General features: G+C 56.9%; 1 protein-coding gene across 3 annotated transcripts in view; it reads left to right on the forward strand.

Annotated features, from left to right (window-relative positions):
- Positions 1-24124, forward strand: part of TRAPPC9 (trafficking protein particle complex subunit 9) — a 219722-nt gene that overhangs the window by 21383 nt on the left and 174215 nt on the right. For all 3 annotated transcript variants that reach the window (XM_053660957.1, XM_053660956.1, XM_053660958.1), the window contains 5 exons: positions 5335-5456; positions 7633-7758; positions 11352-11568; positions 14083-14226; positions 23006-23132. In XM_053660957.1, the coding sequence (XP_053516932.1) occupies positions 5335-5456; positions 7633-7758; positions 11352-11568; positions 14083-14226; positions 23006-23132 (736 nt within the window). The remainder of the gene's footprint in view (positions 1-5334; positions 5457-7632; positions 7759-11351; positions 11569-14082; positions 14227-23005; positions 23133-24124) is intronic.

Genomic DNA, 24124 nt, shown 5'->3' on the forward strand with positions numbered 1-24124 from the left:
CACCGCCCCACCAAGAAGCCCGCCCCTGCCCCGACCCGGCCAGGCAGCCAGGCGCCGTCCCTGGGGGTCCACCCTTCACCTGCTGCTGCGTTGTGTGTCCTTTTGTTGAGTCGTAAGAGCCCCTTTTACGTCCTCGATGCAAGTCCTCGTCAGGTACGTGTTCCCCCGCCCTGTGCCTTTCTGTCACCTCCTGGACGCACCCTTCGAATCGCGGGCGAGTTTCCCGTTTTGACGAGGTCCGGTCTGTGCTCTCTGTTGCTGGTGCTTTTGGTGCCGTAGCTGAGCTCGCGGTCGCCCTCGAAGCAGGTCAGTCCTCGCAGTGTTCCAAGGAGGGCTGGGCGCCACGGTGGCCCCACCGGTCTGTGGGGGAGGGGCTGAGAGGCAGGGAGGGTGACTGCTTGTTCGGGGTCACTGAGAGGAGGTGGCGACGTGGGAGCTCAGACCCACGAGCGTGTCACTACCGACACACTCTGGTCACTGTACAGGAAGTATCGATCAGACACTCTTTGCCTCTTTGATTTGTTTCTGGGTTTTCCGACCTGGGGCCTCATCTCCTTGGTCACCTCCCGGAGCTCAGTGCGGGGTGTTGAGTGGGACGCAGGCAGAGGCATCTTGACCTGTTAGTTTCTGCGTCCCCCTCCTTAATCGTGCCAGTGACTCAGCAGGGTCGCAGGCGACCCTTTCCTGGTCCTCACGCCGCAAGCAGGACCGTGGCTAGGGAGTGGCCAAGGGAAGCAGTGGGTGGACTGCCTTCTGCTCGCCAGCAAAACAGAGCCCTGGCGTTGGCATGGACCGCGAGCCCCCCGGATGCGCACGGCGGTCCTCACGCTTCGTCCTGCTCGCTCGCCGCGCCTACATAACGCCTGTTGTCCAGCGGGGGGCTGGGACTCGGTGTTCGTGAGTCTTGGCCTGAGACCGAGTCAGACCTCGCGTCCATCGTCTGGTCCTCAGCGAGCAGATGGCACTGAGCCGGCTCTCAGACCTGTTCGAAAGACGGAGGTTCCGAGAAGGGTTCTGCACCCTGAGCAAAGGAGCTCCTGCCCATTGAGACCTTTTGGGCTGAGGCTCCGCAGCAGCGCAGACTCACTAGTGGACTCGGCTGGAGAGGGGTGGCGTTACTTTCCTAAATTAAAAAACTGTGCTGTGGTTGAAGTCATTGGCACTGTGAGGAAACAAAAATGAGTTTGTGTTTATGTGGCTTGGGGGCCGTCTTTCTGTCTGTCTGTCTGTTTCTGTAGCTTTCCAGCGATGTTCTGACTTGAGAATTCTGTGGAGCAGTCGCCCCGTGTCGAGAGGGTGAGGGTGAGACCCACACACACGCTGGGCCCTCTCGCTGTGTCGAGCCGGCGTGGGGCTGGGGCGCCCCCCCCACTGTGGCGTGGGCCCCGGGCCGTGGCTGCCAGGTCCGCCCCCTCCACGCGTCTGAAGGGGCCTCTCGGGCAGGTTTTCCCTTTGCTCCTCGGGTTCTTGTGATTTCAGTGAGGATTTTTGAAACTGGATTTGTTTTAGTGTGTTCTATGAATTTCCCTAGAAACTTGATGTGTTTCTACTTTACAATTTTCAACTTATAAAAAACTCTAATGCACTTTTGTTATTTTTCACTAGATATTTGTCTCTTTATAATTAAAACTTTTTTTTCAACAAGTGAGTAGGTATTATGTATGTTTTTTTAAATCTTATTTTTCTTCAAGTTATGTTCATTGGAGAGAATTTAGAAAATAAAGAAAAACAAAACAAGTTTTAAAATTACCTCTGATCTTCTCACCTGGAGATGTTATAGTAAGTTTTGAAACTGGGAAGTGCAAATCCTGCAACTTTATTTTTGTTTTTCAAGATTTTCTGGTTGTTCTGTGCCCCCTGCGTTTCAATATAAACTTCAGGCCCTGCCAGTCAGTTTCTGCGGAGACTCGGAGACTCGGTGGGGTCTCCACGGAGATCAGGTGGGGTCTGCGGACTGGTGGGGGGCGTGTCACTGTTTTAAGAGGAGGAAGTCTTCTGATTCATGAACATGATGATATTTGTATTAATTTGGCTTTAGTGTTAACCAAAGATTTTTTTTTGAGTAGTATCATTTTATACTGTTTTGATTAAGTTTATTTTTAAGTATTTTATTCTCTTTGATGCTATTGTGAGGGCAGTGGTTTTTTTAAAAAATGATTTTACTTACTGATTTTTAGAGAGAGAAGGGAAGGGAAAGAGAAAGAGAGGGAGAGAAACATCAGTGTGTGGTTGACTTTCTCATGCCCCACACTGGGGAATTGGACGGCAATCCAGGCATGTTCCCTGACTGGGAATCGAACCGGCGACCCTTTGGTTTGTAGGCTGGCACTCAGTCCACTGAGCCACACCTGCTAGGACTGCAGTGGTTCTCTTAATTTCATTTTCACATTGTTCATCGCGAGTATACAGAAGTAGGTTTTACGTATTGATCTTTTACATCCTGCCACCTTGTTAGACTCATTTATTAACTAATAGTTTTTAGTGGATTACTTAGGGGTTTCTGTATACAAGATCATGTCACCTAAAAAAAGATGGTTTTGCTCTTCTTTACAATTTGGATACCTTTTATTTAATTTTTTTGCCTAATTGTCATGACTACAATGCCCACTGCCTTGCTGAACCGAAGTGGTGGGAGAGGACCTCCTGGCCCCTGACCTCAGAGGGGCAGTGTTGGTCCTTCCCTGTTGAGTGTGACGGGAGCTGCAGATTCTGCGCAGTTGACATTCATTCGAGCGAGAACCTTCTTGTCTGTTGCTGGCTGGTAGTGAGTGTATTTTCATGAAAGGGTGTTGGGTTTTGTCAAATGCTTTCCCTGTGTCCGTCGAGATGGTCATGTGGGTTTTGTCCTTTAGTTTACTGATAAGGTGTATTGTATTAATTGGTTTTGCACCTTGACCCAGCCTTACATTCTTGACACAAATAGCACTCGGTCATGTTGTACAGTTCTCTTACGTGGTGCAGATGTAGTGAGGCTGGGGCAGGCCTCCCGCTGCTGCGGTTGGAGGTGTTTGCTAGGTGTGCGAGCGGCTTTTCTGGGCCGGGGCGTTTCGTTTCGGTTTGCACTTGCCCTGTCTCGGCTCACAGATCAGACATTTGTCTGCGGCGTTCTGTTCATTTGGTTGAAGAGTGATATTTAGAAAGCAAAATCTGGGCAGTAAAGTGCACGTTGCTGCTGAGGCCCGTGGCTTCTAGGCCCTCAGAGAAGCCCTTACCGTTGTCTGGAGTTCGTGCTGCTCTCTGCCGCCCCAGCCCCAGATGCAGGGCTCTCTGTCATCTCCCTGAGTTCGAGGTGCCTCCTCCTGCTTCAGCAGCGACATGGCAGGCTTCCGAGACGGTCACTGCGACAGCAGACGCCCATGTGAGCTTCAGGGACGGTTGGTTCTTCCGTCCCTGTTCCGAGGACACGTGCACAAGGTCCTGCGGTCAGAAGTCCTTGGGTCTGCCCGTCAGCCCTCCCTGTCGGTGTCATGGTGCTGTTTGTTTGACGTGTAGTGAGCGGCTCATGTTCACAGGCCTTTATCGGGTCCCCCTGTCTGCACCGGCTGAGTTTTTACTGCACGGAACACGAACACGGACCCCAAAGTCAAAACTGTGCAGAAGGCAAACCCAGAGAAGTGAGTCAGCCCCGCTCCCCTCGCCGGCCTCGCTTCCACCCACCTTGTGGGAGGTTCATCTTGATGGGGTCCCGTTAGGGTGAGAGGAGGCACCCCCCGAAGAGTGAAGCACCCCCATTCTGAACCCCGTGTTTTCCCCATTCCTTTCCCCAGAGGAAAAGAGCAGAGTTCAACAGTATAAATTGCTAGAGCTGATGAGGTAAACCCGGTGACCTGCTGATTATAGATGTTACTTTACGGCTTGGACAAGTGTATCAGACACAGGGACAGGCGCAGAGCACGGCGGCTGTGGAAGACGAGGCCCCGCCGCGGCCCCTGTCCGGGAACCGGCCCTGTAACCTTGGGAACCAGTGGGAAGACTTCACCTGTCTGGGACTCCATTCCTCACTGCAGAAAGGGGGCACAGCAGGAGCGCCTCCCCCGGAGCTGTGGGGGGTTGTAAGTGCGGACAGTGGGGGCGTCCTCACCCCAGGCCCCGATTCCTCGTGAGCGCTGGGGTGGCGTTCCCCCCGCTCCGTGTGAACACGCGTTGCCGCGGCACGGAACTGTGGAAGGCAGGCCGGGGCTGCAGCCCTGTGAGCGCCCGGCACCGTGCGAGGGGCCTTGCTGATTCGAATCTGTTCTTTAAAAAGCCTTAGTTTTGAACCTTTTTCAAGCATGCCCTTTTATTATTTATAGTTTTGCACTGTCATCTCTTGCTGTGATTTTCACAAAATCTGCAGGAAACTGAGTCCTCGGCCACTTGCCTCTTCAGGTCAGTTCTCCATGGGGGTTCTTTCTTCCCGATTGGAAGAGGGTTTGGCGTAGGAGGTTTTCTCTGTTCCTTCTCTTGGAGTCTCTCTGTCCGTCCGCCCGTCCGCCCGTCCGCCCGTCCATCACCGTCTCTCTGCTCATTTATGTGTCCACGCATTCTTCTGTGTCGTCCCAAAAGGCGTTTGAGGCAGCTTGCAGAATACCAGCCACGCAGGCGAGACAGCGGGTCGGAGAGCAGCTGGCGGGTGGGCCTCTGGGACCCGCGGAGGCCGGGGTCTGTGGGAGGCGCTCCTCTGTGACACGCACGGCGGCTCGGGGAGCCCCGCTCTCTGCTGTTGAGGCCGAGGGGGGATGAGGTCGAGGGCTCTGTGGACGGAAAGAGGGTCTCACTTCGTTTTTCCTGTCGGAGTTGGGTGTGCCACGGAAATTTCTCCCTGCCTCTTCTTGGCGTGAGTTCGAGGGTTGAGCAGTCAGGTGGCTCTGCCGTAGGGATTGTCCAGACGTAGAAGGTGACGGCCACAGGAGGGAGGCTGGCGTTTATAAGTCACTGTCGTTGCTGGTTCTGTGCAGCTCAGCGAGTGCTCTTCCAGTTGGTCTCCGTTCGAGTGCACAGTGGTCCCCTGCCGGCGTGGAGGGCTCACGGCCGGGAGCGGGTGCAGGCTGCCATGTTGTCCTCAAGGCAGTGGAGCCAGCTGTTGTGGGCGGGGTGTTTTCATACAGCGCATCTCACGTCCTTTCACAAAAACGTCAACAGGGAGGAGAACTTCCTGTGAGTTAGTTAGCATTTGGTACCAGGCCTTGAGGGCCAGGCTGTTACAGGGAGGGTGTGAGGACTTTTCAGACGATCTCATTACTCCCATCCCAGCAGGGAGTACTGTTTCACCTCGTCAGTGCCGCTCTTTTAAACTAACCGGGGAACGAGACCAAAAGAGCAAAGCTTATTTCTGCCCTTCTGCTCGGTTCGCAGGCGCCCTCACCACCAACGGCATCAACCCTGACACCAGCGCCGAGATCGGGCGTGCCAAGAACTGCCTCAGCCCCGAGGACATCATCGACAAGTACAAGGAGGCCATCTCCTACTACAGCAAGGTGATCCTGCCGCCCGTGTGTCCCCGAGGACGAGTGCCCTTTCACCCGGCAGGTCCTGCCTCGCGGTGCGCGGACTGCGGCAGCTGCCCCGCTGCTTTCTGGGAGCGGTCACGTGCTGCCCCCTGATGCGTCGTTCTGTGGGCCCACATTTACTTTCTGATATTCACAATAATGTGTATTTAATTTGATGTGTGGGAGAGGGGAAAAGGGACTGTCACGGCCCCACCACTCAGAGACAGTCACTGTTGCCACTGTGACACCTGTTTTCTGGTCTGTATGGTAACAGACGGTGAGCATTCCGTGCACACCGACCGCACGGGCCTGCCCATTTCCCGGGACACGTCACGTGTCTTTCTGTACTGCGCCCAAGGTGAGCCTGGAGCGGTGTCGCCCTTCACTCCTCTGTCTCTCCCTCCTCACCTCCCACCCCCGCCCTGCGGGGCGGTGAATCTCGGGCACCTGCTAATGGGGGAGGCGAGGTTCCACGTGAAGACTGAGGCACCCCCATTCTGAGTCCCGTTGTCTTTCCCTTCCTTTCTCTGAAAGAGTCAATTTCAACAGTACAAATTGTTAGAGCTAATGAGATAAATGATCAAGACAATAAGCCTGTGATTTTTAAAGACCCGGGTAGCATTCCCTCTTGCAGATATAACATTCTTTTTACCTGGGACTTAAAAAATTATATTCCAAATACACTTGATGGAACACTGAAAACAAGAACTCAGGCTGTGCAGAAGAATGCTAGCAAGTGAAAAATGAAAGCCCTGCCTTCCCTCCCTTTATTTCTTGAGAGTAACACAACCATTAACAATTCAGTACATGCCTCTTACCACCTTTATGTCAATGAAATAGATAATTAACTTATATATGTGAAACACACCTGAGAAATAGACACACATGAAGTGTATGTAGACCTAGATTTTATTTACACAAATGCAACCACACTGTCTGTGTTATCGCCTGCAACTCGCTTTACTCACCCAGCGACGTATCGCAGGGACTCTCCCGCGTCAGCCCTGCTCACGTCTTTCAGACGGTGTGGAGAAGGCTTCTGACCGCGGTGTTGTCGCTTGTGCACCGGCACCTTACGTGAGAGACTGTTGTGAACCCAGCACAGGGCCCATGGTGCCAGGGCAGGTGGCAGGTCTGCTGTGCAGAGCTGGCCGCTGGCCGCTGGCCGGGTGTCCGTGGGGCTCGCCTGCCGACAGGCCCTCCGCTCAGCTCCCCTCCCACTCTGGGAGCGTGGTCCGGCCGGGCGTTCCGCTGCAGAGTCTCTGTGTGTGATACGAGTAGGGAGAGAAAACCGATGTCCTGCCTTTTAAATCTAGGTGTGTTTCTATTCTTTTGCTTCATTTACCTCTTTCCTCCTCCTCTTTCCTACTTACCCCTCCACCAAGAGTCTGAGCCTTCCCGGTGCTACCCGGACCGCCGTTAGAACCGCTGTGAAGGCAGCCCCTCGCCATGAACCGGCAGTGATAGAAAAGCATTTGTGCACGTCTGAGATTCGATACTTGATTTGCACGCACGCACGCACACATGCACGCACGCACAGCAGGCTGCCTTCCACTCTCTGAGGGAGAAGCCCCTCTAGCTTTTCACTCGCTGAGCACGATAGTGGTGAAGTTTCTCAGGCGGACTCTTGTCTGGCTCCGGGAATGATTTTTATTGGGGAGTGAGAGGAAGTCCACAGTGCCTTTTCTGTTTCACACTCTTCATCTGTCCTTGGGCCCAGGATCTGAGAAGCAGGATTCAATAACCGGGAGAGAGCAAATCCGAAAGATGGGAACACTGAAGTAGAGGGTGACGCAATGGTAGAGGGAACTAGAGTTTGCAACAAAGTAACGTGAATCAATTACAGCTGCCCTAACTTGCAGGTGAGAGATTCTCAAAGTGTCCTAGAGAGAAGTGAAAATGAGCAGTAGAGCAGCTTTCGATAATGTAACGCTTGGAAGTTTTGTAATGTATCCAGTGGTTGTGTTGGCGGAGGGAAGGAAGGGCACCCTGAGTGGTCCCACCTGCCTCCTTTGTCCCCCGAGGGACAGACTTTCTGAAACACGGATTCTGCCCCCTCCGGTGGGGTTTGTGCCGGCTGCTGCTGTAGGTCTGTGAGTCCCCGTGGTGAGACAGAACCGCCCTCTCCCCCCTTTTCTGACGGAGGCCCCCTCTCTCCCTGCAGTACAAGAACGCCGGCGTGATTGAGCTGGAGGCCTGCGTCAAAGCCGTGCGCGTCCTGGCCATTCAGAAGCGGAGCATGGATGCTTCCGAGTTCCTCCAGAATGCCGTTTACATTAACCTCCGGCAGGTGGGTTGTTTTAAGCCTCCGCCTCCCACTCTCTACCCAGTCTTCGTTTTTGCTAAGAGAAGCAGCTCTGCCTCTCATCCGCTTTGCGACTTTGCGTAGCCTTTACGCCTCTGACGTCACTCTTGTCGCTTGTGAAGCAACTGGCACTCGTAACCCTGTCTGGGTTGTCACAGTCATAAACAAGAGTTTGTGCAAGTCCTCTGTGGAGCTCCTGCTACACACGAGCGTTTCACGAACACTGCTTACGTCAGATCCACTGTATTTCTAATCAAACAAAATCACTAGGACGTTTCGTTGCAGATCGCTAGTGTGAAGCTCCGACTCTGGTGGTCTAGGTGGCTTGTAGGCATTTGGCTTCCTCGGGTTTTTGTGGCCAGGGCAGCCCAGACGGAAACCTTGATGGTTTGCTTAAGGACACAAGCCCGTGGTTAGAGTGCAGGTCGCTGTGGCCCCCCAGGCCCTCATGGAGCTGGCACTGCGCTGTGAGTGGGGGTGGGGCAGGATGGGGGGTGGGGCCCTTTCTCTGCCAGGTGGAGGCTTTGGAGTTCATTCTAAGAAGGGCAGGTTTTAAAAGAAAGGTCTCGAGGACACGGGAGTGATGTGGTCCCACTCATCTCGGGTTGGGTGGGAGTGAGGTGGGGGCCAGTGTGGAGACCTGGAGCAGTCCCTGTGGGCTGCACGGTGGTCCCCACTGGAGGGGTCAGGCTGCAGTGCACACAAATCGGACAGATTGCAAAGGCGTTCTGGTCTTGGGAAGGAAAGGGTCAGTCACGGCGTGGAGCGGGGCGGAGGGAGCAGCTCCCAGGCTTCTGTCTGGGTCAGTCGGGTGGACGCTGGTGGATGCTGGTCACACGTGCTTTGAGAAGGGAGAATGCAGGGGGTGGGGTGGCCCTAGAGGGAGGTCGGGTGTAACAAACAGATCTGTGGGCCTGGTGGGGGGGGGGGGCTTAGGTGAGGGAGGGTAAGGGTGGGGGAGAGAGACTTTAACATTCCTTTATATTTTGAACATGCAAAAACATGGATGGATAAGACCCTGCCTCTGCCGTCCAGACTCAACACACTCGCATTCTACTGTCGACTGCAGAGGCTCTTAATTTTTTAGACAGGACTGAAATGGCAGAAACAGGCTATCAGGAGCTTAGCGCGGACGTGCGTCTTTCTTGTACACATTCGGGTAGTGACTGTGTTTGCGGTCACAGCCTGTAGACGGAGGAAGGTTTGGGCACAGAGGTCGAGCAGATGCGCCTGGGCCCAGACCGCGGGCTGCACGCAGGCTTCACCCTCTTGGGCGCGTGCGTGACCCCGCCTCTCAGGGCCTCGGCCTGTCTCCTCCATGGCATCGTTGCTGGCCCTCGGCCTGCACCACCGCGGGGTTCCCGGCTTGCACCCTGCCAGGGGGAGGCCCGAGGGGTCAGACGCTGCACCTGCCGGCCCGAGGGGACGTGTCCGTGGTGTGGGTGCCGTGTGTCCTCAGGAAAGGGTTACGGCCAGGTCTTCAGTTCTGCCCGGACGTTTCCGACACAGATGGGCAGGCAAAGCTGAAGCCCGCACCTCACCACGGAAGCGCCAGGTATGTGGGAAGCTGACCAAGGGCGGTGGGCTTCATGCTTCCAAAAGGGACATTGACCGCAGGACAAGACCTGAAGCAGCAGCCTACAGGCAGGCGGAGTGGCTGGGGGCAGGGCGTGGGAGGATTTGGGGGAAGAGTTGTCTTGAGGTTTGCTTGCCCTAAAGGACTGGAGTTACTTTGCCAATTTACGCAGGAAGTTTGGGCTTGCTGGCTTGCCGCGAAGCTGTTTTCACAGGTGGGCACACGAATACACATATTCATAAAATGAGGCGATTTTTACATAAAACCTGTGGAATTTGCTGCGCTGGGAGCAGCTGGGCTGCACTGTGGGCTCAGCATCCACGCTGAACACCAGGGGGCAGCAGAGGCTCGCCGGTCCCCAGCTCCCTGAGGGCGCGGTGCCGTGGCTGCCCCGCTGCCACTGCTGGCCTCGTCCACTCGGCCAGGTGTGTGCTCGCCAGATGAGCAGACGGACAGGGAGCCCTGGTGGGACTCTGTAACACTGAAAAAGGGGTCTGCGCTTCTTCTGGAGTAGAAGCCTCTTGTCCTTGATGGAGTGAGCGCCTTAGTGGAACGGATGGGCTGCATCTCCTCCAGGGCGTGACTTCGGCCAACGTGGGGATTCTGAGGGACCTGCGGCGTGACTCTGGGAGGGAGCCTCTGCTTCAAGAAGCCCCGGGTGGGCCACGTGTTTGGGTTCGGGCAGTGGGAGGGTGTCTGCGGGGTAGGTCTCGGGGCGGGACCCTCCTCCCAGTGCGCAGGAACGGGCGAGGCCGGGCCTCTTTCGTGTTTGCGAGAGGAGTCTGTGGTCCTCGCCTGCCGCTGGCAGGGGCAGCACGCGGTTCGCTTTAGACGTCTGTAAATTTGGGCGTCAACACGGGGGGGCCTTCACAAGTGAGGGGTGAGGTAGAAGCGAGAGGGGAGCCAGTCCCAAATCCTCGTTTCCTCTGGGGCGACCGGGGACCAGCCTGTGCCCTCCCTGCGCGTGGTGCGGATCTGTACACGGGAGTGATGGCGCTCACGTTTTCATCGAGTCGTGGCACACTCTGCGTGGTGCGGTGGCACACACGGCGCTCGCACGCTGCTCCCCGGTACCGTGTCGGAGCAGAGGCGGCGCCCCAGGCTGTGACTCTGGCTGTGTCCTCCGGTTCTTCTGACCCCACGTTCTGAGTGGGGCGAGTCCTGTTCACAGAGGAGGGGCCCGTGCAGAGGAGGGTCGTGTGGCTTGTCCAGAGTCAGACTGGTGTGTCGGAGGCCAAGGCCCTGGAGAGCAGGCTGGTCCGTGAGGCCCCTCCCCCTACGGTCCCTGCTGGGGTCTGGGCACAAGGCGCTGCGTTGGAGTCTGTCGGCCCCAGAACCTTCCGTGGGCAGCACAGCGGACCTGGTCCTGCACGGCTAGAGCTCCCGTCGGAAGCGGGAGGCGGGTGCTCTCCGGACACGTGCGAGAGTGACGGGTGGTGCACCGTGTCAGTTCTGTGAAGGCAGGAACCGCCTGCAGAGCTGCGGGCTTTTCCAGGTCGGCTGCTCCGTCCGTTACCTCACGAAGAAGGCGGACAGGCCGAGCATCTCCGTGGTCACTGAACAGGCACTCACCGGTGACGCCGCTGGTTAGGCGGCTGCTGCGGCGCCCTCCGCGGCACCTCTGGCTGGCTCATGTGGGGTTAGCACTGTGACTTAACGGCCGAACTAGCAGTGATATTCCCATTTCTCGAACACCCACCAGGAGTTCTAGGCCGGTGCTAGCTGTCAGATTGTTTTGTTTACTCATCCTAAATGGTCATTAGATTCTTAAAAACCCTGTTGAGAAGGAAAGTCGCAGAGCCGGCGATGTGCAGACTGTTTCCGCAGCCGGCGGCCGGCGTCTTCGCTCAGAAGAGCGGGGCCGTGTCAGCAGAGGGGCAGGACGGAAAGCTGCCCCCTGACGGGTCCGCTCACCTGCGGTCACCGGCTTGCCTGTGTTTATAAACGGCGTTTTTCATGTCTCAGTGTCTTTCAAAAGCCCCCCCTATCTCCTGTGCTGCAGCTGTCGGAGGAGGAGAAGACCCAGCGCTACAGCGTCCTCTCTGAGCTCTACGGGCTGATCGGATTCCGGCGCAAGTCCGCCTTCTTCAAGCGCGTGGCGGCCATGCAGTGCGTGGCGCCCAGCATCGCGGAGCCCGGCTGGAGGGCCTGCTACAAGCTCCTCCTGGAGACGCTGCCGGGCTACAGCCTGTCGCTGGACCCAAAGGACTTCAGCAGAGGTACGGGCCACCTGGCTGCCAGGACCGGAAGGTCGCGCATCCGTTCTCCTCACCTGGTGCTCGACCTGTCCTGCCCTGGGCGCGTCACGCACTAGGATGACACCACCGGGCTGTGGGGCGTTGCCTGGGGCTGGCCTTCGTGTGCCACCCACAAAACCCCCTCGGCACCCGAGGAGTTTCACTCACTGCGTGAAATTTAGCTGCGGCAGCAGAAGGCAGTCAGCCCGGAATCTGTGTGTACACGCAGGTGTGCGCTCGGTGTTGCCCGCAGTGCTAACATGGGGCTGTGCGTGGAGGACGCAGGGCTGTGGCCACAGCTCTGCGGTGCGCGGGGCTACGCCCGGGGGCGGGCGGGGTGCTTGGCCGGGAAGAGCGTTTCCTTTTCCTTTTTTGCTGCAGTGTTGGGTGGGGATTGCCTCCACTTCCTGGTTTGTGTCTACAGTCGTTAGACAGGAGTAGGACTGAGGTGGCAGCTAGACTCTCGTCCCACAGCGCCAAGTGCGGTCAAGTAAAGCAACCTAAAGACTGGTGCTGGCCAGAGGAGCCGGGAGGTTGCGGCAGGCTGAGTCGGGGGTGAGGTGCGGTGGGGGAGCTGCCGGGTTTGGGAGCCGAGGTCGGATGAGTCAGGACGGGCGGCCTCCAGCTAAATTTCACTCAGTGAGAGAAACTCCTCGGGTGCAGAGGGGGTTTTGTGGGTGGCACACGGTGTCCATGGGCTCCGGGACACAGAAGGCCAGCCCTGTACCTGTGAATAGAGGTAAATTGTATTCTCAGGACCTGAAATCTTTTCCTACCTATTTCTGGAAATGAATGTGTCTATTAGCTAGTTTTGAAAAGTCGATACTGGGCACAGACGTGTTCTGTGGGTGTTCGCCAACGCCCAGGGCAGCCGGTCAGCATTGCATTCGAATCCGTGTTGCTGTGGTTGGATCAGACTTTCCCCAGGAGCTCTGAGGAGGGCGGAGGCCAGGCCGGTGGGTTTGCTGAAAGGCAAGGGTTGATATGCTAAACTGTCAAATTGGTGGACCTCTAAATACAAGAGTGTTAAACGTTTTATCTCTGGGGCTGTATGTTGCAAATCTGTCTTAAAAATAAAACGATTTAGATTTTATAGGAGAAGCGTTTGAATCACATGGAAATTATGACTTACACACAATTTAGTGTTGAGAAAATCTATACTCAGCCTTACTCAGAATTGCCGTTGGTAGGAAGTGGATCATTATCTATTTAAAAGAAGATCAGCAAAGTGATATTTGCCTAATTCTAAAGTGAGAAGGCCTTCTCCACAGGGCCCTGTCGAGATTAGTCAGATTGGATCATTTGAAACTCTCGGCTGGGTTAGTCGGGACATTGATTTCTGCATCTTAATTTTCTTAAAACTGCTTACTCTGCTCTGGCACCTGGCCTTAGCTTCTTCTGACCGTGTAGAAACAATTCAGGAACTTGTCTTTCTCTCCTCTTGCCACGTTTGCCTTGTTTATGCCTTTCCCCCTTTTACTTATTCTATGTCGAAGTATTTTGCAGCCAGTTCCAGAAATGGGGCCACTTCCCCTGCAGGTTTAAGGAGCCGTGTCTGGAAGTGGGCGTTTGTCTCATCAGGCGCGGGGTGTGTGGGCTGGCCTGGCTCCCGAGAAATTAAGGGCTGAGGGAGAGAAGCTCGCCCACGAGTTTACAGGCGCCTCGCGGTGCCTGCCGGGCAGCTCCCCGGGTGCCACCGTGTGCCTGGCGAGGTGGGCTGAGTGGGGCAGGACGGGGGCAGGTCAGGAAGGGTGACGAGGGAGGAACCCTTTGATTGGAGCCCTGAACCTGTCCCCAGCTCCCCAGGCCCCTGGGCACATCGCACTGTGCCGACCTGTTTGCCTGGGATTGCCGGGACCACTCTCTTCCCCACAGAGGATTTTTGGTGGGAAATATGGGTAATTGTTGCCCTAAGGGGAATGGAATAAATACCTCAGAAGGTCTGTGATCTTAAATAGCTACCTTTTGATGGCTGCGCAAATGATTTCCCACCTTTAATTTCAAATATGCTAAAACTTTTGGAGGAGCAACCCAAACGTTTGCTGACAACCTTCTTTCTGGTTCACCGCTTCTCTGTGCCTTGTACTTCAGAGAAACACTGTGCTTCCGGATTTACCGCCCTTGCGTGTTAGTGACGAGGCCGTCAAATGCCAGTGTTGCACTGAAAAAAAATTATATCTGAAACTCAAATATACATACCATTGGAACCAATCTTTTTCCAACCTTGTTATAATTATTTCAAAGTGGGTTATTTTAGAAACTGTGTCTTTGCTGAAGACAGAGTGTAATAGAAACGCACGCTTTCTGCTGTGTGAGGAGGCACAGCGTCCTGGAGACCTTTTCCAGGACGAGCGCACAGAGTGCCGTGTGTCGCCCTGTGGGTGTGATGGCGCAGGCCTCCCCCCCCCCAAGGGCCACCCCTGTGTGCGCGCGTCCTGTGCTGTGACTGGGGCCCTCCTGCAGCTCCGCTCTGACGCTCTGTGGCTTTGGTGGCAGGCACACACCGAGGCTGGGCCGCCGTGCAGATGCGTCTGCTTCACGAGCTGGTGTACGCCTCCCGAAGAATGGGGAACCCTGCCCTGTCGGTCCGGCACCTGTCCTTCCTCCTGCAGACCATGCTGGACTTCCTGTCAGATCAAGGTGAGTGCCTGCACTCTCGTTTTGTCATGCCAGCACAGAGGAAAGCACTCGGCCGCTAGCCCCCTGCACACTGGGCTTGGGGGGGGGGGTCATGCCCCTGGGTGTTTGCTGGGAAGAACACACAGTGTCCACGGTGCAGCCGCTGCTCCCTGGGCCCGCCCTTGCCATGCCACGCTGCCGCTCTCTCCACCCAACGGCCCGCTGCCTGGGCCCCGGTCGGCCTGCACCATGTGAACGGCAGCGGTCAGTGCATCATGTTTGTGTCGAGAAGTGCGCCCTTCACAAAGTGACCGCTTCCGTCCCTGGCAACCAGATGGCAAATGAGCCCGGAGCCCTGAAACCTCCCCTGTGCCCCCTTCAGCCCCTTCTCCCCTCAAGGGCCCCCCTGCTGCCCCGCCTTCCCAAGGGGTTGTGTGGATGTGGATCTCTGTCCACATGCCAAGGTCACTTTCTCCCGGGTTCTCCCCCAGCTTCTCTTCTCCCACTCACTGTTCCCCGGGGTCACCTGGTTTGGGGGTTTCAGTCATAATCCCTTTGGAGCCCCTGGGTCCCAGAGTGTTGACTTTGCTGCCGGCAGGACGTCCCCCTTACATGGTCCATCGGGGGTCGGAAATCGGCACACAGACCTGGGGCTCGTTGTCCCCGCCTCCGCCACCTGCGGCCCCCTCCTGCCGATTCCCAGGTGTCACAGTTGGGCTCTGTGGGCTGTGCTCTGATGCAGACGTGGTTGGGATGAAGTGCTCCTCTCGCAGGGCGCAGAGGGCAGGGCCAGAGAGGGCGGGGCCAGGCGGAGGGCGGGGCCAGGCGGAGGGCGGGGCCAGGCGGAGGGCGGCTGGGCCTGAGCGCAGTCTCCCCAGCTGAGAGCAGTTTCTGGAGAGGCCAGTGCCCCTGCCCCTGGGGACTCTGTCGTCCAGTCCTGGGTGGCGTGGCGTGGTCGTCTACCGCCGTGCTGCCCCATTGCAGGTGTCCCTGTGCTGACCTCAGCTGCCCAGCCTCTGCCCTCCTGCACCTCACATCCCAGTGCTCACGAGTCCAGCTCTTCTGATTTTGCGAGTTAACGTCAAAGCATTCCTCTCTCTTTTTCTCTTCCTCCCTTTCCCCCTGACCCCTGTTCCCTGAGGGTCTCTCTTTCTGGACAGGGCGGACCCCTTGGCTCCAGGATGCTCAAGGGGCGTGTCTCCTCTGGGAGTGGGGGTGCGGCCTGTGTGGCCTCACTGTCTGAGGCCTGTGGAGCGTTTATAACAGAACCGACTCTAAGAACTAACCGTTAGCTTCAAACCATGGGCTGGAGTGGTGGTCCGAGTGTCTTTACTGCACGACGGGGGATCTGCGTCTTGGCCGAGGGCCAGCTCCGGCCCTCGCCGTCACATCAGAACACAGCTCGGGGTTTGAGCAGAAAGAGGGTTGAGAATCCTGGCTCCGGGTGACGTCCCAGGGCGGCCACAGAGTCTGAAGGGACTCGAGTCATCTCTTCCTCTTTTGTGCCCCTGTGTCCCTGTGTCCTTGGACTGCCTTCCCCAAATGTCACCTGTGCCCTGTGCCCTTGTGAGGAGCCCTTCCCTTGGGCCTTGGGTCACTGACAGCCTCATGGCACTCGCCATGTCCTGTGGTTGCGTGTGTCTTCGGTGTAGAGAAGCCATCGATTCTGGGTAGTACTTTGGTGACCAAGTGCAGGGCTGCCTGGCCGTGGTGCCCAGCAGTGGCTTCAGCGGGGCAGTGGAGTTGCGTTCTTCCTCGTGCCCTGCAGAGGTCAGCACTGGGGTTCTGGGGTGAGATGCGTGGCTGCACGTGGGCATCTGAGGGACTAGCAAGGCAGTGCCCGGGACCACCAGGCCTGCGCTGGGAGGCTGGAGCTCCGTGGTGACACGCGCCTGTGCCCTCTGTCGTCATGCGGTTGAGTCCTGGCTGGTGGAGCAGTGACTGGCTCCCCACGACCCAGCCACCACGAGGGTGCCGTGCCTGCACGGTGAGCCATCCGAGTGGACGGCTCACTGGGCATGAGAGGTGTGGGTGCCACCCTGATCTGTGACACTTGTCCCTTGTCCCTTGAGTCACGGTCTCTCTCGGTGCCACTTTCCCCACGTGCCTCCCCCCGAAGCGTGTAGTCTCGGGAACAGAGCCTGCGTCCTCTCCTGGCAGCTCAGCCCCGCCCGCCCTGCCAGAGACTGTTCCCTCCCGTTCACAGCTGTCCCCACCCCCTGTGCCTGCACTCCGTCCCGGGGAGACCAGCCCCTCGGCGAGTTCTCCCCCTTCCACCTCCCACCCTCCCCCGGAAGGAAGGGCCCGCCGGTTGGTGCCTGTCTTCCGTCATGAGCAGCACGAGAGGCAGCGGGCCGGCTGCCTGCGCTCAGAGCCATCAGTGATCTGAAGACGTGTGTGGAGGGACCGGAGCCTGGGACACTCGACACTGTCAGCCAGACCGCTGTCTCCTGACAGGCCTGGAATCTTTGGAGGAAAGGACAGAAGTCAGGAGGTCTGAAGGGCCTCCTGCGTGCCCCTCGACCCCTGGTCGCCACAACCTCAGACCGAGGCTGGGGTTCCTCCCTGGCCCCTGCATCCTCATTCGAACAGCTGGGGGTCACGTGTTGCGGTGGTTTGTTATTGCTTTAATGGTAGGTGTTTTAATTTGTAGGTGGCCTTCTTCTGGAGAGCTCACAGCACCACTCATAGCGCTGATGATTCACGTTGCTCAATATCGCCGCGCGGGAATTAACTGTGGATAACGTGTGGGGGCCTTTCTGTGGGTGGCAGAGCTGCGTGCCCCGCCCCTCTGTGGGGGTTGTGCCTTCATTCCCTCCTTATCCCCTCCTTTCTCCCCCCCCCCGCACGTTGTTTTCTGCGCCATTCGTCAGTCTGGCACATCAGGTTCTGAGTTGCCACGGTCCTGATTTCAGTGCTGCTATCTCTGTGACCTTGGACAAATCGTTTAACCTCTTTCAGCCCTGGCTTTCCTGTCTGTACAGTCAGGATCAGAGCTGTCCCCCAGGGGCACTCGTCTTACGTGACGTTCTGAGTGTGGGGCCCTGCAGAGCGCCCGACATGTGGTGGAGACGTTTCGGGTGCTGGAGGGGGTGTGGGGAGGGCGCCCTGGACAGGGTGGAGAGAGGAGCGAGTGTAAGTAAACAGAATCGGGAGCACTGCTGGGACAGGGACAGTCTTTCCCGGGGTGGAGGAATAGCTTGGGCAATGTTCCACCAAGAGGGCGATCTTGACCTTGGAGCACAAATGGATGGTTGCCAGACCACACCGAGCAGAGGGAATCGTTTCAGGTGGAAGGGCTCTGCTGTGTTCTGGTGGGATTGAGAGCCTTTGCTCCGTCTGGGGACCGTGAGAGACGGGGTTCTGTTGTCTGGGGTTTGGGGAAGCAGAGCAGGTGATCAGCAGCCGCGCACCGTGACCCAGTGATTCCGCTCCCAGGTGTGTACTCAAGGGAATTGAAAACGCATCCACGCAGAAACCCACGCGGGGAGGTTCACAGCAGCGTCCTGCATGGTGGCCCCGAGTGGGAGCAGCGTGGTGTGCAGGACTGGTGGACGGGCAGAGGCCTGGCCTCCCCCTGGGCTGTGCTGTCCCCCTGCCCCCCACCTCCGCTTCCCCTCCCTTCCCGCCCCCTTCACTCGGCCCTCATTTGTCCAGCTGCCAAGTCTCAGCCTTCAGGACACGTTTATTTTCCCAGGACACCTTTCTTGGGCCCTCCAGACTCGCTCGTGTTTGTCCCCCGGAGTATGGAACTGCCCGTTGGAGCGCTTTGCACCCACTAGGCTTTGATCGCTTATCCGGCCACAGACCCCCGCAGAGCTGCAGGCTCTCCGAGGCGCGCCGACTCGCCCTGCCGCCTGGGCCCGTCCTGGCGTGAGCAGGTTGTCTCAGAGCGCACGGATGCCGATGTTTTTCCTTCTTAGAGACAACTGGACTGAGATCCAATTTCACACCACACAAAGTTACCTGTTTAAAACGCACACCCGCTTTTTAGGACATTCACGGGGGCGCAGCTGTCACCACAGCCAACCTCAAAACTGTTCCATAAACTCTGCCGGAGCTACCTGGCAGCTCATGTTGGCACTCACATCTTGCTCGATGCATTAATAGTGAATACTTACATTTTACTTTTATTCCTCATCCTCACCCGAGAACACCTTTTCATTGCTTTCAGAGAGAGAGGGAGGGAGCAAGGGAGGCATCAATTGGTTGCCTCCTGTGCGCTCCCAGACCAGGGATCGAACCCCCAACCTGGGTGCAGGCCCTGACCAGGAACCGATCCCAGAGCCTTTTAGTTATGGATGGTGCTCCAGCCACCTGAACCGCACTAGCCAGGACATAAATACTTTTTAGAAAATGTTCTTTCTTTCCCTTTTTGGTGTGTTTCTGCTGTTCCTTGTAACGCCGTGGTGAACATGCAGGTCTTCAGCGTTCTGAGCAGGAGAGAGGTTTTGTCAGGGGGGGTTTACCAGGTCAGCCCCGTGGACGTGGTTACTGCTGTTGAGAGCTGTCGCCAAGTTGCCCCGTGGAAGGATGGTTCTAATCACACCGCCTGCAGCAGCCACTCATTCAACGACATGCGTGCCGTGTGGCCGTACTGTTTTAATTTGCGTCTTGGGAACTTGCAGGGCTGGATGTTTCTCCTCCCGCATTTGTTTGCTAATTGTGTCTCTCCCGTGTGAAACCCTCGTACGGTCCTCCGACTGCTCTCCTGTCTCCTGCCTTGTGCGTCTGGGTTAGGAAGGCGGGTAGTGTCCTGGCCACTGTGTCAACCACACCGGTCACGTTTTGAGCCGCTGACTGAGCAGTTTCCCTGAGGGCTCCTTTGTTCCTCGGGGCACAGCTGGGTCTGGAGCCCAGTGTTCAGCCCCAGTCCCAAGTGCAGCCTGCACACCGCGTGTGCAGCTGGTGTAAACCGCGCCCCGGACCGCCAGGTACGGGGCGGGCGGTGGGACGCTCCACAGAGTGCTTCCCTCGTTTCCGGAATGAAGCCCAACGGGTCAGGAAAATCCCTCTGAACACTGTGTGGTAGGTCTCCTCAGCTGAACTTGAAATTGGAAACTACTGCTGGAACTAAGCAGCCCCTTTTGCCTTGCAGAGGGTCAGCCTCGGAGAGTGCGTTTAAATCGCGGTGCACCCGAGGTGGCCACACCACTTGTTCACGTTAAAAAGGGGGTGACAGAGAAATGACAGTGAGACCGGTCCTCCCGCTGCATCACGGATGGACGCAGTTCTCAGGACTCCCAGCGGGGAGGAGACCGCATCCTCCCAGAGGGCTCATGACGTGTTTCACCCCTTGGGAGGGAAAGGAACCAAGCGCTGAGCTTGGACACTGCCTGCACCACAGGGGGCTCCGTTTACAGAGAGGGAGCGGGGCCCCTTTGAAGGGAATGACGAAGCCGCACAAACTGCCGTGTGCGTCAGGTTCAGAACGCGCGTACGTGGTGTTTACATCCACACCGCTGCAGGGGAGACCCTCCTGCACTGGTCAGCGTGGTCAGGGAGACCGGCTTCCAGGCATTGCCTGGGGGACGGGGATGGAGCTCCGCTTCGAGTGAGGCAAGGGCGTGGAGCTCCGGCAGCGGAGGGGGTGCGCCGTGGGTGGGACACTGCCGAGAGGAGACGGCAGGGGCAGGGGGTCCTGGCCTAGCGGGCCTACGGGGGTCCTCATAGAGGCAGGCCAAGGGCTCCGACTGCAGGGAGGGGACGAGGAGCCGGGTCAGATGCTGCAGGTGATTAGATCTCAAGGGGTGAGGGGCAGGGTGGGGGGGTGAGCAGCTCTGGCTAAACCAATTTAGTGAGGACAGGACCCTGTCACAAAGAGGGCTCACAGGGGCCTGTCTGCAGTTTGGCCAAGGGGAGTTCTCCGTGGGTGCCCACACCGGCCCCTGCGCACGCATGGTCTGTGAGTCAGCCTGGGCACGGCTGTTCCCGCCTGTGCCTCACCACCCGAAGCCCTCCAGCAGGCGTCTGGCCGCTTGTTGGGAAGGGACGGTGGGAGGAAGGCAGCGAGGACAAGCTGGAGCCCTGCAGCATGAGCCGGATGCCACAGGGGTGGAGTGGACCTGTGTCGGCTCCTCAGCTGCTCCTGTTCCCCAAATTCGGTGACAGGGTTCCTGCAGGAGAGGCTGGCCCCCTTTGCTACTGCTCCCTCCCCCCAGGCCAGGAATGGGGCAGCAGGGTGGCACGCCCGGCAGGAGCTAGAGAGTCTGGCCGGGTGCTGCCCCTCCTGCGATGTCTGAGCACCTAGACTGCTCGTCCCTGTGTCTCCAGGGCCCAGGCTGACCGCCTCGGAGCTGAGCAGGGAAGGGGGTCTGGGACTCGTCGTTTAGCCGGGACAGCTGGACACGCCAGGCAGGTTTGACCCACTGTCCGCTTTCAGGTGCCGGAGATAGCCCCCGTTGAGAAAAGCTTTCTCCCTTTTCTTTTACTTCCTCCTTTTGCTTTTCCTTTCTCTTCTTTTCTCCATTCTTCCTCCCCCCCCTTTCTCTGTCTGTATCATATTCGATACTGTACTTCTTATTTCAATACCAGGAACGACGTTTTGCTCTGTGTTCCGTGTCGCTTGCCCAGGTGCCGCTGCAGATGAGCTGGGCAGGACCCACCCCCCACCGCGCTCTCCCCTTCCGTCTGCCATCCACGGCTTGGAGACAGTGGGACCGCGGCTGCGATGCTATTTGAATGGGAATTCCTCAGTATCGTTTTCTATTCCTTTAAAAATTGGGTTATTTTAAAATTGAATTTATTTCATAAATATAATTTTGCATCCTGCTTCTCTGCAGAACAAAGCAGACATTCTCCATGTTATTGCAGACTCTTTATCAATGTCATTTTCTGTGATGCACGAATTTGCATTCTGTCACTGTGCCACACCTTATCCAGCCATCGCTTCATAATTGGATATGCAGATTCGCTCTAATTATGTATTAAGTTTTTCTTCTTCTGATAACTTCCCCTTCTGGGTATGCTATTCAGATCTCTAGAGGTATCTCTGTATTTTCTGGGTAGTGCTTTACATACAGTAAGCGGACGGCCTGAAATAATCGCCTTTCATTTAGGTGGGGCACGCTTATGCACTCGAAGAGAACAAGGCAAAGTGTTTAACCTCATGGTGTGTGTGCTCTGGGGATTGCTTCTCGGGCCTCTGAGGTGGCACCGTGCGAGGCACGTGAGACACGCGCAGAGATCGGTGCCACCTCTGGCGGTCAGCGTGGCTCTGGGTGAGTGTCTGCCGGCCCTGTTCTCCTAGGGACGAGCTCGTGTTCCAGGGACGCGCCAGGGCTCTGTCCTCACCTGCTGGCGTGGCTGCTCATGTGCGTGCAGAGTGAGGACAAGCTCGGTTGATTTTTCTTGCTATGTAAGATGTTCAACTGGCTGAATGTTGTGTTTCAAGCGATGTGTGTTCTCTGCTGTGTTTTCACACATTGGGGCAGTGCGATGGGCAGTGTGAGCTTGTGGGTCTCCGCATGAATGGAGTTTAGCCACTTATGACCTGAGTGGCCCCAGGAAAGCTCATGTGACCCCTGGGAGCCTCTGATTCCCTGTCTGTGACACGGGCACGTTCGAGCCGAGGAAGCCAGTCTCTCTGTGAGGTGGGGAGAGCACGGGCCTGGAGAAGCTTGGATGGACGGCCCCGGCCTGGCTGACGGTGGTGTGAGCTCGGCGAGGAGAGACCGTGCCCCGGGTCCTGAGTGCTCTCCCTGCAGCGGGCTGGCGGCCGTGCCCCCACCCCCAGGCACATGTCAGCACTCCGGGAGGCGGCCCGGCGGGCCTGCAGCCGCCAGTGCGCGCTGCGAACGCCGTCACTGTCTTGGTTCCCACCCAGCTCTGAACTTCTTGTTGACGGGTCCCATGTCCAGTGGTTTCTTTCTTTCTTTTTTTTCTTTTAAAGATTAAATAAAGTTAATCTTCACTGTATTTTTTTCCGTTACCATTCAGTCCCCCGATATTTCCCTAAACGGTGTAGTGACGAGACCGCAGACTTAGGGCCAAATGCAGGGTCTCCGACGCCCCATCCGACTTCGCTGGGCCTCAGCTTTGGCATCTGCCGCAGGGGCACAGGGGCGCCTGCCCGCCTGGGTCACTGCGGGCTTTAGAGCAGGGTGCACGCTCCGAGGGCTGCAGAGGCGGAGTCTGGGCCGGTGACTGGAGCCGTGGAAGGCCTAAGCCAGCAACGCCACTTGTCACCTGCGCCCTCTGCCCCTGCCTCCTCGAGGAAGGGACGGGGGTGGGGCGGGAAGACAGCTCCCTCCCGAAGCTCTGTTTGGCATCAAAGCTGTGCACTTGTGATTGTTCTCCTAAACGTCTTCATGCGGATGGGCCGCAGACTCCTTGGGCGGGGCCTGGCAGTTTGCGTCTGTGCCTGGTGATGGACAGAAGAATCTTTGTTAGGGAATCAGGTGCACTGCTTCTGCGCTCTGCCTGCCTACTGACTTCCTTGGAATGTCGACGGGTTTGTTCTCTTGGAAATGAAATCTCTTAGAAGTTAGTAACTTAATTTCTTTCCTATCCACAGGCCCTTAAATGGAGCGGCTGCTAGTGATTATTCAAATAAATCGAATAAAGCTTCTACTTTCCTCTGGTCTCTGTGGTTGCTGCCCCTTTATTGCTGTCAGAAGACCGGACTCATCGAGCTATTGGGGATTGGCTTAAGAATTTTACTTCTTCTAAAATAAAATAAAATAAAATAAAATAAAATAAAATAAAATAAAATAAAATAAAATAAAATAAAATAAAATAAAATAAAACCTTCCCTCCTTTGCTTTCGTCTAATTAGCCTTTATCCTGTTTTTGTTTTCAGAAAAGAAGGACGTGACTCAGAGCCTGGAGAGCTCCACGTCCAAGTGCCCGGGGACGATGGAGCTCATCACCCTGCCCGACGGCCTGGCCCTGCCGCCCGTGCCCCTCACCAAGCTGCCCATCGTCAGGTGAGACGGCTGCCCCGGTGCGGCCTGAGCACAGACACAGGCCTTCGAGGAGTTTCCGTTTGTCGCGGGCCGTGCGTCTGTCCACTGCCTCGTGCAGCTACCTTGGGGGGCCTGGTGGGTGCAGGTGGGTCTCTGCAGCCGGAGGGTCACGCCGCGACTCTCCCTGCCACTGCGGGTGCTGAGCCGTCCCGTGGCAGAGCTGGATGCCAGCCCACATCTGCCTGGGTCTGGACTACTCCCTTGCCCTCTCACGAGCCTTGTCCTCTCTTCTGCTTGAAAACTTCTAGAAGTTTCCCATGATCTTAGGCTGTGTGGCCATGCGACCCAGGGACGGGTGTGCCCCTTGGACGCACCACGCATTCTGCTGCCTTTGCTCGTGCTCTGCCCCTCCCCCTTCCCCCAGAATTCACCTCTCCCCCCCTGACTTTCCTCTGCAGACCCTCAGGCTTCAGCGAGTGGAGCCTGAAAAAATGAGTGCACCCCGGAAAATCAGTTTAGAAACAATTCTCGTGAAACAACTCTGGGAGTTTCGGAAAGCTTGGTGTGAAGACAATGGAAACAGCAGGCACTTGACACGTCCCTGTTCCCAGAAGTGTTGTGACCTGAGGGTCACACCTGATGAGATGCTGAGTGTCTTCTAGGTGCTCGGGCTTGGCCGCTGTCCCAAGTCCCACCTGGCACTGTGGCACGGTGAAAAAGGCTGGGCTCAAATGCGGGCTGGGCGTGATATCAACAAGTCACTTAACCGCCCGGGGTGTCAATTTGCTGATCACAAAGGAACTAAGAAAGAGAACGCATGGCTTTACGTCCCTGGGGGGACTTAGTGACACAGCAGAAGAAAGTGTGAGGCACAGCCCTTGTGGAGGCAGGGTGTTACTTCCGCCACACTGGGGGGTTCTGTTGCCACGGGAAGGGCAGCCTGCTCCTGAGAAGGGGGCAGAAAGGGCCGCCTTGCCCAGAAGTCCCTGGCAGGCTGCCCTTGGGTTTTAGGG

This window comes from Artibeus jamaicensis, unplaced genomic scaffold (genome assembly GCF_021234435.1).
Source record: "Artibeus jamaicensis isolate MK-2021 breed Jamaican fruit bat unplaced genomic scaffold, CSHL_Jam_final scaffold_916, whole genome shotgun sequence".
Lineage (NCBI taxonomy): Eukaryota > Metazoa > Chordata > Mammalia > Chiroptera > Phyllostomidae > Artibeus > Artibeus jamaicensis.